At 46.8% G+C, this 12,000-nt stretch overlaps 1 protein-coding gene across 9 annotated transcripts in view; it reads left to right on the top strand.

The window, feature by feature from the left end:
- Positions 1-12,000, top strand: part of PANX2 (pannexin 2) — a 58,269-nt gene that overhangs the window by 2,147 nt on the left and 44,122 nt on the right. For 2 of the 9 annotated variants that reach the window (XM_079994210.1, XM_079994207.1), the window contains exon 1: positions 10,020-10,065. Coding sequence is in view for 2 of the 9 variants with exons in the window: in XM_079994204.1 (XP_079850330.1) it covers positions 9,840-10,065 (226 nt within the window). In the remaining 7 variants the exon portion in view is untranslated. Of the gene's footprint in view, positions 1-8,190; positions 9,194-9,706; positions 10,066-12,000 lie in introns of those variants that run through there. The other 7 variants (XM_079994202.1, XM_079994204.1, XM_079994206.1 and 4 more) reach the window with 7 other exon arrangements.

The raw sequence follows: 12,000 nt of genomic DNA, 5'->3' as shown, positions 1-12,000 counted from the left end.
TTGGAAGTTTTGAAGTAGAAGCTGCCAAGGAAAGCAAAAGGACATGAACAAGAATGGACTGAAGCAGCAGTCAGAGAAGCTGCTGGGAGGGGGAAACGGGACACTTTGTATGCATGGCACTCCTATATCGACGGGTGCTTCTCATCTGAGGTAATCTTGATGATATCCATAGTACCAAAATGCAGCCCTGCAGCTTAATCCAGAGGCACATTTGTATGCAGTGAGTGCTGAGTTTAAAAGCTAGATACATCTTTGTGGTGAAGATCCATCCTTGCCCTTTGAGCATGGATGGCTCTGGCCCAAGGAGGGTAGTTTTTGCTTTTGGCCCACCCTTGTGGGGGTCGTGTCTCTAGTGGTTGTGGTTACCACACACATGATCCACACCATGCAGGCTGCACTTAGTCCCTTACGAAAAGCTTCTGGTTTTTTGAGAGGGGGTATGAATCGGTGACAAAAAAAAAATGAATTATGTCACTGAAAGTATTTACAAAACACGCAGGTCTTTGGATGGTGAGAGTGTCACGCAGTGGTGAATTAATCAACGCAGAGTCTTCATAAAATAAAGTTGTTCATAAACAGCATAGTTAAAGAGCATACACAGAGTGCTCGTAGCAGCTATCTGACTTCACAGGCACAGTCTTAATTATTGATTTACTGGAGTCCTGGAGCCACTATGTCTGCAGCGACACAATACCACACACTGAGACACACACACCGACACTGGCTGAGACACACACTCAGGGCACTGAGGCCCACAGAGAGGCTGGCTACTTTTATAGGGAGAATGAGTCACAGTAACTTAGCAGTTTGCTGTTAGCAGGCTTGAATGATTGTGTAGGCCTTACTGCTTCTGCTCTCAAGAACCTTTGTCTCATGATAATAGAGAGAAAAGCTGAGGTGGGACAGCAGCTTGCCAAGACAGCTGGAAATCAAAACAGCAGCAACTTTGTGCATCATGCGCTTTAGCCTTTCCTCAGTTTCCTTGAGACTTTGAGCTTACCACTGCTGAGGATGTGCCCATTATGTTACATCAGTTGCAGCAAGAACTAACTGAAGAAGCCCAATATAGCACCTCTCGTTTGTCTTTCCAGCATGCATGTATGACTTTCCCTGAAGGTTTAGCAGAACTGAAACAGGCTTTTAATAGGGAACTGTAACAGCTCCTGCACACTGTGGGATTGGCCTAGCAGCAGAGACTAAAATAATACCTCTGCTTCGTCAAGTGCTAAACTGATCCCACAATTGCTTTATTGGTGTACGAGGAAAGGTCTGGGCATTGGATTGGGCAATCAAACTGTCTTTGATAGGTTTACCACACCTATCAGCCAATTGCCCATTCCCACCACCCTTCTGAGTAATAGCCCTCCCCACCCTCTCACTATATATACCGTATATATGGATCTGGTGACTTCTTTTCAGTGTATCCGAAGAAGTGTGCATGCACACGAAAGCTCGTACCAATAACAAACTTAGTTGGTCTCTAAGGTGCTACTGGAATGATTTTTTTAAATTTTGTTTAAAGTGGAAGATCCTGGGGGAAGCTGAGGCACGGACTCAACCACATTTTGCAGCCTGAATTGGAGCCAGGATGGGGTGTGTCTGTCCATTTGTCCATCCCATCCTGAGCCAACATTATTCAGACACTTAATTCCTGCCTTCCTTTATCCACCACCAGCAACCAGGGCCTACGCCTGAAGCAGGTTCCTTTACCCTACAAACCTTTTTCTAGCAAAACCTTAGCTGCTATTAATGTTTGTGAGGAGCTGTGATAGCAGATCATTTGGATGCTTGGTCGTCAAGATGTTTTTTCTATGGCTTGGAAAAGAGGCATCTCTTCCCTCTGTCTTGAGTTCTAAATTATTTAAAAAGCTGGCAACGGATATTTGATAGGGAGGCATGTGACATTTATTTTCATAAAACATTAAAAGAGCTGCGTGGTGCTCCTTTGTACACTCAATTATAGCCCCTAGTACGCTTTAGTTTTTCCTTTCAATTGAAAATTATTTTTGTGATGTTGGAGTCCCTGTGCCACTGGTGCCAATTTTACCAGCTCCGTGGCGCCTAGGAAGACTAGCATGTCTCCTGTTGCCTTCATTTAATGGGGTATCCTGGAATTGTAATGAACAATTAAAGAGTTGTTTGTCATCTTCAAGAGAGTCTGAAATCTCTTGAAGCACAATGCCAATTGAATAGCCTGGAAAGCTCAGAGAGGGAGGGGGCAATCCAGCCTCTGTGTGTGTGTGTGTATGACAAGCATGCACACTGTATTTTCTTTAAAGCAATGTTTAAAGGTGGTTAGCGTTAAAATTAGTAGGGATGCGGGTGGCGCTGTGATTTAAACCACAGAGCCTAGGACTTGCTGATCAGAAGGTTGGCGGTTCGAATCCCGCGACGGGGTGAGCTCCCATTGTTTGGTCCCAGCTCCTGCCAACCTAGCAGTTCAAAAGCACAAAGTGCAAGTGGATAAATAGGTACCGCTCTGGCGGGGAGGTAAACGCCGTTTCCATGTGCTGCTCTGGTTCGCTGTCTGCGGACAAACGCCGACTCCCTTGGCCAATAAAGCGAGATGAGCGCCGCAACCCCAGAGTCAGTCACAACTGGACCTAATGGTCAGGGGTCCCTTTACCTAGTGTTAAAATTACTGGTGCTACCCATCTGAAACATGGCCAGGTTGATTAGCTCTAGAGGGGCTACCATGTCCCCAAATTTCATGCCCCCTTGTGAACAAACAATGATGTTATGGCCGTTTTGGTTTCATAGTGCAAGTCTATGAGATTTCCAGATCCGGTCAGAATGGATCCAATTCACATTTATAAATCAGGGCCACAAATAGGATCGGTGTGTGTCTTGTGTGTCGCCAGGATTGCTAGAGGGCTTAAGTTGCTGCCTCCCAAAATTCATGCATAAGGCTTGCTTCTCCCCCCAAAAAAACTGGACAGTGTCTACATCTGTACAATATGCTGTGCATGAGTTTGTTATGTATTCTGAGCCTAAACATGTCCTCTAAAATGAATGGGTTCAGAGTGGAGCCTGCCTTTGCAGAAGTCCCAGGTTGTAAGTTCTAGGCTCTGTAGGATGCCATTTAATTGAATTATGTGGCTAGTACATACAGATGCAGGATGCGTTAACACCTGGATAACTCTAATTTTCTAAATTAAATAAGGCAGTTACCTAAGCAATCCTTCCACCTCAATGAGAGCATCTGCGTCATCAGGTGACTCAGGAGACCTATACCTTCTGTTAACAAATGCATTAATAAATGTGGTGCAGATGTTCTACTGAGAACCTTTTGCAGAAAATAATCCAAGATCTGGAAAAAACAAAAGACTTTGCAGCTTTGCACAGATTTCTGACACCACTGAACATTTTCTTGTGGTTCACACCAGGATGCAATTATGTTGCTCTGACAGAGCACCCGTTGTTGAATTTCCCCTTTGACTTCTCACCTCCGTTTTCTCAAATGCATCAGCCTGGCAGAAATCAGAAGCCAGATTTAGCAGCTCAAGGAAGCGTTCACCTAAACTGTTATAAATTAGTTGAAGCTGAATCTTTACAGCATTCGTTTGTATCAGGCTTTGTGAGTTTGCTGTAGGCACTTTGGGGTTTTATTGAAGAAGCGGTGCCAGGAAGATGTAAAATGATTTCCACATTTGTTTGGTGATGTATATGGAGCCCCATTGAGGCCAGACTTGTGGGTCAAAATCCAGAAGAGCCTGTCCCATCCTCCCCTCAAAAAATGGCTGATGGTAGAGGCACCCAGCATGGGAATATCAGAGCCAATCTCGGTTAGAGCATGATGCTGTTAACACCAAGGTTACAAGTTTGATCCTTACATGGGACAGCTATGTATTCTTGCATCACAGGTACAGTGGTACCTCGGGTTACATATGCTTTGGGTTACATACGCTTCAGGTGACAGACTCCGCTAACCCAGAAATAGTGCTTCAGGTTTAGAACTTTGCTTCAGGATGAGAACAGAAATTGTGCTCCGGTGGCGCAGCAGCAGCAGGAGGCCCCATTAACTAAAGTGGTGCTTCAAGTTAAGAACAGTTTCAGATTAAGTACGGACCTCCGGAACGAATTACCAGTAAGTACTTAACCCGAGGTACCACTGTAGTTCACTAGATGATCATCAGGGTCCCTTCCAACTCTATGATTCTATGATACTGTTTTTCATAACAAACATGCCCACCCCCTTAAAAAGAGTTGTTTTTATAGCATTTGAGCATGCCGTGTAGTGAAACTCCAGTCAAACTGGATTTCACCAGGCCAGAGGCACCCTGGGGAAACAAAAATGGCAGGTACAACTGGAACTACACTGGTAAAAGGTAAAATATACTGAACTGTGCTCTGAAGCCTCTGCAAAAAGGCTGTTTTTAAGAGAAAGCACTTCCTTGCTTTTATAGAAAGGTGAAATTCAAGGGACGGGGAAAGATGCACTTCTGTGTTTTACTTGAACTGTATTTACTTAATCCAACTAGCAAATTAACACTTCCTTCTGCCATCTGTACTATACAGCTCTCTAGTAATGTACAGATCTTTAGCAGCAATATTCTAAAGTTCAGTCTGGACAAATAATGAGGCCTCGATGGTGATGGGGGAAATCAAATAACAAAGCAATAAGTCTGGGTGACATACATAAATTATTCAGGAGGATGAGTCATTGCAAGTATTAATGACTCAGTCTAGGCTGTGTATTTGCAATCAGATTTAATTCAGTCATTAGCTTTAGCAGAATCAGAAATGTTCTGTTGCTCTAGAACAGAGATGGCGGCCTGTCGCCAACCAGCGTGACAAATAGGGATGATGAGAGTTGTAGTACAGCAATATCTGGAAAACTAAAGAATTCCCATCCTTTCTCTATAATATAACAATAAGCTCTATTGCCTTGAGTTTTGCATAGTTCTCAGTTCTCACTGCAAGTTGCTGTGTCTTTTGCATTTGCTTACAAATATACAGTGTACTGTGTATTTTATACAGTGGTACCTCAGGTTACATACACTTCAGGTTACAGACTCTGCTAACCCAGAAATAGTACCTTGGGTTAAGAACTTTGCTTCAGGATGAGAACAGAAATTGTGCTCCGGCGGTGCGGCGGCAGTGGGAGGCCCCATTAGCTAAAGTGGTGCTTCAGGTTAAGAACAGTTTCAGGTTAAGAACGGATCTCTGGAACGAATTAAGTACCTTATCAGAGGTACCACTGTATTTGCTTACATAATATTCCACACAGGCAGGTGGAGTCCGGGGTGAAGTAGCAAAGGCTATATCACTATACTACTATACTACTATTGCTACTACCATGGCATACAGACATGGCCACCAACAAGCTTATGGTTTCTTTGGAGAAAGATCAGGGACTCAGTTATATTGGCAAAGGAAAAGCGCTTTATATGCTTTGTACTGTATATGCATTATAACACTGTGACAGCAGATGGCGCTGTGGGGTTCCATTTTTGCCAACCTGATTTCTCATACAAAGTTTACAACGTGTTTAACTGAAATGCTTCTTTGATGAGTCTAGATCCAGCCCAGGTTTGGAAGTAATGCTAAGCCAACTGTTGCTTTGTTTCGGATAGCATGGCAGCAAGACAGCTAGAGGAAGGAATGAAGCAGCTGCCATTTTTTCAAGGTCCCACCTGCGCTATGCTAGGGTTGTTGAGCTTTTTTTGACAAAGTTGTGTAGCTTTTTTCAGTTTTGCCCAGTTGTAGGGTTAGGAAACCCTTATTCGCCCTCGCTGAGATATAATTCCAGAGTTCCCAAGGAAGAGGGATGGATTGTTAAACCACTCTGGGAATTGTAGCTCTGAGAGTACACTCAGTTGTTCACACTTAGCTGTCGTTTGACTTACCATGTGAACCCAAACCATTGTGTTGGGCTTGGCCCAGGATAACTGTTCAAATCCTGCTCAGCCATGAGATTAGTCACTCTCTTTGCCTAATCTTCCTCATGGAATTGAAATCAGGATGCACAGATAAACTTCCGCGTGGAATATGAATACAATAAAGATAGGAGCAGTAACCCGACACAGAATATTAAAGGCTGTATGCTGTACGTAAAGGTAAAGGGACCCCTGACCATTAGGTCCAGCCGGGGCCGACTCTGGGGTTGCAGCGCTCATCTCGCTTTATTGGCTGAGAGAGCAGGCGTACAGCTTCCAGGTCATGTGGCCAGCATGACTAAGCCACTTCTGGCGAACCAGAGCAGCGCACGGAAACGCCGTCTACCTTCCCGCTGGAGTGGTACCTATTTATCTACTTGCACTTTGACATGCTTTTGAACTGCTAGGTTGGCAGGAGCAGGGACTGAGCAACAGGAGCTCACCCCGTTGCGGGGATTCGAACCGCCGACCTTCTGATCGGCAAGTCCTAGGCTCTGTGATTTAGACCACAGTGCCACCCTTCTGAAATAAGAATTCATTATGCAAATCTAATTGTTTGCATAAATGTACAGTGGTGCCTCATAAGACGAAAAGAATCCGTTCCGCGATTCTCTTCGTCTAGCGGTTTTTTCGTCTTGCGAAGCAAGCCCATTGACGGCTTAGCGGATTAGCGCTATTAGAGGATTAGCAGCTTTTAGCGGCTTATCAGCTTAGCGGATCAGCTGATAAGCGGCTTAGAAAAAGGGGGGGAGGGAAAAAAAGTCGGAAAAACTTGCAAGACATTTTGTCTTGCAAAGCAAGCCCATAGAGAAATTTGTTTTGCAAAGCGCCTCTAAAACGGAAAACCCTTTCATCTAGCGGGTTTTTCGTCTTGTGAGGCGTTCGTCTTGGGGGCACCACTATATTCAGTTTGTTTATTTAGTGCCGAGTGTGGTAGACTACAATCTATGTAGACTTCACATAATGTTTTTAAAAAAACAACCCCACAAAGGTTCCGCTGAAGGGCAGCAGGTGAATGGGCAGACATTATCCTTCGATTCAAGAGGAATTAAATAACAAACTGGTTGCTTTCCTAAACACTTGAGTCTGCTTTGTGCATGCATCTTCAAGGCCATTGGGAGATTTAATCTACAATTACGAAAATGAGTAGAAATGCATGGTTTTTGTAAACACAAACACCAAGTGATACGGTTCTGTGACTTGTAATCATTACGCCTGTACAGTGGTACCTCGGGTTAAGTACTTAATTCATTCTGGAGGTCCATACTTAACCTGAAACTGTTCTTAACCTGAAGCACCACTTTAGCTAATGGGGCCTCCTGCTGCCGCCGCGCCGCCGGAGCACGATTTCTGTTCTCATCCTGAAGCAAAGTTCTTAACCTGAAGCACTATTTCTGGGTTAGCAGAGTCCGTAACCTGAAGTGTATGCAACCCGAGGTACCCCTGTAAGTATTTCAGCCTGTCGCCCTGCATGACAGAGACCACCTCCATTTCTAAAGCTGCAATCCTATATGCGCTTACATCGGAGTAGGACTGGATGTGGCCACTGAGGCTTGGCTCCCAGTACAAGTAGACAGGTTTGCACAGTACTGTAGATCCTTCTGCCTGGGGTGTAACCAAACACTTCCCAACAAACACGGGTCTGTCTTTGCAGTCGCAGGAACGCACACACACACGCTCCTCAGATCCGCAAAGTGTTTCAAGGGAACGTTACATAAAGATGCTGTGGCTATGGCTCAGAAACAGCAGGGCTTTTCAGTGGAGTTTGGGTCAGAGGCTCCACTCTGAGTAAGGACCGTCCTCGGACCTGCCTTAAGGGAGGCAATGCACATTGCCATCTCAAGAGCTCGCCTTCCAGCAAGACTTAATTCGAGTCTAAAATTACCCAACTATGTTACTGTGGATTTGGGGGGCATTAAATTATAACAACCATAAAGAAGGCTGATTGCCGAAGAATCAATGCTTTTGAATTATGGTGCTGGAGGAGACTCTTGAGAGTCCCATGGACTGCAAGAAGATCAAACCTATCCATTCTGAAGGAAATCAGCCCTGAGTCTTTACTGGAAGGACAGATCCTGAAGCTGAGGCTCCAATACTTTGGCCACCTCATGAGAAGAGAAGACTCCCTGGAAAAGACCCTGATGTTGGGAAAGATGGAGGGCACAAGGAGAAGGGGACGGCAGAGGACGAGATGGTTGGACAGTGTTCTCGAAGCTACCAGCATGAGTCTGACCAAACTGTGGGAGGCAGTGGAAGACAGGAGTGCCTGGCATGCTCTGGTCCATGGGGTCATGAAGAGTCATACACGACGAAACGACTAAACAACAAGAACAAATTATAAGCACCACCACCCAGGGCTGCGGTCCCTATGCACTTTCGCGTGTCACGGGAGTGCAAACACCCTCTGAACTCCGCAGGATTTTTTTGTGGGTAAATATGCAGAGAACCTGGCTGCACTAATGCCATTGCAGAACAAGAGCTAGGTGTCGAGAGAGAGAGGGAAGAGGATGGGGCGACTAGCAATCGAAATAAATCCCTTTCTGCATTTGCATTTGCGCAGCTTCAGCGCTCGCCGCCGGGTTCCTTTGGTTGCCTCCGCAATGAGGCCCAGAGGCGCCTTTCCTGGCCCCCCCTTTTCTCCAAAGGGGCTCCCTCCGTCGCTTCTAACCAGGCTGCCAGCCTCAAAAGCAGCCGGAGATGCCGCCGAGCCATTCCCAGGCAGCGGCAGGAGAAGCTGTCGGTCGCCACTTCGAGGCGCAACGTGTTGCTCTTGGTGACTCGGCAGCTTCTGAGCCGATAATGCCTGCAGCCTATGCCTCCTCGCGGCCACCCTTCTCTCCTGGAGCAAAGCCCCCGCTCCTGCCGCTGCTGGCAGCTCCACCAATTCCAGATGTTTAAGCGGAGACCTTAAACGACCTCTGGGCGGCGTTCAACCCACTGCATTCCGCTGGGGGGCTTCCTTCGCCGCTGCAAAGCGCCTTCTCCAACAGCTCGTTGCGGCGGCTACAGCGGAGGACGCTTCCTTTCGTGCAACTGCCCTTTGCAAATCGCCCCTCTCTTCTTTGGAGAGGGGGTGGGTGAGATCCTGCACTAGACTTGGGGACCAAGAGGAAGTACTATATGAAGGCCGGAGTCTTGCCAGCCTGCGGCAGCCGGATTTTTGTTTTTTCCCCCCTTTACCATCTCTGATTTTGCCGAGTCACCCTTGCGCTCCTCTCTCGGCTTTGGAACAGGAGAAGCGCGGGGATTTAAAAAAAAGACTTCCATCAAGGTAACCGGAAAAGGACCATTCTAGTTCTGCAACAAGCTTCTTGGTACATACATCTCTCTGTGTGTGTCTTTGTGTGTGTGTGTGTGTATAATAGGTTCTAGATAGAAATTATATATAACCAGCTTCTGATGGGCTTTTATTGCGCAGCAGAGCCGCGATAAGGTGTTTATCGCGCTGGTTTTTATTATTCTTATCCACGCGGGGGGGGGGGGGGTTTACGCCCGCGGCGCTTTTCCTGCCCTCTGGTTTTTGCGCGCTGGCTGCAACCACCCAGCTTGGCGCAATCCGGGTCGCGCCTTTCCGTCCTCGGCGGTATTGCATGGCGCTTAATCTCCGCCGCCGCCTGGGGAAGGGAGGCCTGGGGAGAGGGGGATGGCGGGCACGGAGATCCGCGGCTGCGGGGGCCAAGGGCACCCCCCGATCGCCGTTGCCGCAGTCTCGCTAGGGACGCGGCTGTTGCGCAAAAAGGGAGATGGTGCCTCGTCGCCTTCCTCGGTCTCCACGTGCGCCCTCTCTTTTTCTCATCGCTCTCCGGTGTCGCTCCTGCTCCCCGCAGGCCGGCTCCACCTTCCTCGGTTCGGGATCCGCTGGATCTTCTCCTGGATTTCGTGGATCTCCTCCGGCCAGGCGGCGACGGCGACGCGCTTCCCCTGCTGCAGGCAGGAGCGCCCGGGTGAGGAGCGCCGCTTATGCAACACATCATCGAGAACCACCCGGACATGGCCACGGCGCTGCTGGCGGGCGAGAAACTCAAGGAGCTGATCCTGCCCGGTGCGCAGGACGACAAGGCGGGCTCGCTGGCGGCGCTGCTGCTGCAGCTCAAGCTCGAGCTGCCCTTCGACCGCGTCGTCACCATCGGCACCGTCCTCATCCCCATCGTCCTCGTCACGCTGGTTTTCACCAAGAACTTTGCCGGTAAGGTGGGCAGCAGCGTGAAAAGCATGGAATGGGAGTGTTGGGAGGGGATCCAGTCCAACCTATTTGCAATAAGCAGGGGTGGCCAACTCCCAAGAGACTGCCATCTACTCACAGAGCTAAAAACTGGCAATGATCTACCCCCTTTTGGGGGAGTCGGGTCAAAGTTGTTGAGTTTTTTTCAGGGAGGAGGTAAAATGTTGAAGAAGAAGAGTTTGGATTTGACATCCTGCTTTATCACTACCCGAAGGAGTCTCAATGCGGCTAACATTCTCCTTTCCTTTCCTCCCCCACAACAAACACTCTGTGAGGTGAGTGGGGCTGAGAGACTTCAAAGAAGTGTGACTAGCCCAAGGTCACCCAGCAGCTGCATAAGGAGGAGCGGGGAAGTGAACCCGGTTCACCAGATTACGAGTCCACCGCTCTTAACCACTACACCACACTGGCTCTCTTGACCTGTTGAGCTTTCTTTAGGGGAGCCACAGTTGTTCAGCTTCTTTGGGGGGAGCCAGTGATCTACCGCAGACATCAAGTGATTTACCGGTAGATCACGATCTACCTGTTGGATATGCCTGCAATACAGGGATCTCAAGACATCCAGTTTGAAATCATACCTAAGCTTTGCAAATGTGCTGGCAGTTTTGTTGCTGCGCTGCTAGGAGGAACCGGACGTCCAGCTGGTGAAGCCTTTCCTCACTCCTATTGCTGCACCTCGGAAATGGGGGACAGCTTCACCTGTTGAAAATCCGCCTGTCTGGCAGCTGTAGAAGAAGCTTAGCTGAGGAGAGGAGAGGTGGGGAGGTAGCAGTGGTTGGGACACACACACACAATTCCCTTCCCTTCTCAAGTAGTTAGACGAATGAGGGAGGCGCAGGGCTGTAGCTAGGGGGAGTGCTAGTCGGGTTATTGCCCCGATGAAGCCTCCAGAGGGGTGCCATTGAGGCTCCCAGCCTGTTGGTCGGTGTACGCAAATGTGGATGGGTGTGCCAAACTGGGTCTTTGACCTGTGTGAAATAAAGTCCACTTTCACCCCGGGGAGTCATCCTCCTGGCAAATAATCATTATAAATAATCCTGGTAAGGCATGAGACTCTCAATCTCAGAGCTGTGGGTTTGAGCCTCACTTTGGGCGAAAGATTCTTGCATTGCAGAGGGTTGAACTAGATGACCCTCACGGTCCCTTCCAATTATATTTATTTATTTATTTATTGAGTTTATACAGTGGAACCTCGGCTTGCGAATGTGATCCGTGTGGGTGGCACGTTTGCAACCCACAGCACCGGGTCTGCGCGCACGGGTCGCGATTTGGTGCTTCTGCACATGAGTGAGCGCCGAAACCCAGAAGTACAGTGGTACCTCGGGTTAAGTACTTAATTCGTTCCGGAGGTCTGTTCTTAAAATGAAACTGTTCTTTTTTATTTATTTATTTATTTATTTATTTTAAATATTTTATTAAATTTTCATACAAGATCCCTTCACCAAAAAATAATACACAAAAAAGCCAAAACAAATACACCAAAAAACCATATAGAAAAAAGGAAATAAAAGATAAAAAAGAAAAAGAAAAAAACCCGACCATTCAATACAATTTTTTTTTTTTTTAAATATAACTAACTGGACTTCCTCACATCTCCTTTACCCTGCATTATTTATATTAAAAATATCAGCAAATTATTACCTTGTTTCATACCTTATTTTGTACTTTCCAAATATTATACTTCTAAATTTAAGATAATTTTTATCATTTACTCATACCTTAAATTTAAACATATTGTTACCTTAAATTTCGACCTTTTCTTACTTATAACTTAATTTTCTATTTTACAAAATCTACTTGCTGGAACTGAGATTTTCTAAATCGTGCAGATACTTAACATTCATACAACTTATATTGTTTTTGTAAATAGTCTTTAAACTTCTTCCAGTCCTCTTCTGT

The sequence above is a fragment of the Podarcis cretensis genome, assembly GCF_951804945.1.
Source record: "Podarcis cretensis genome assembly, chromosome: 10".
Taxonomy (NCBI): Eukaryota; Metazoa; Chordata; class Lepidosauria; order Squamata; family Lacertidae; genus Podarcis; species Podarcis cretensis.
Note: the sequence above shows the minus strand (reverse complement) of the source record. Positions and strands in the feature narration are given on the sequence as shown.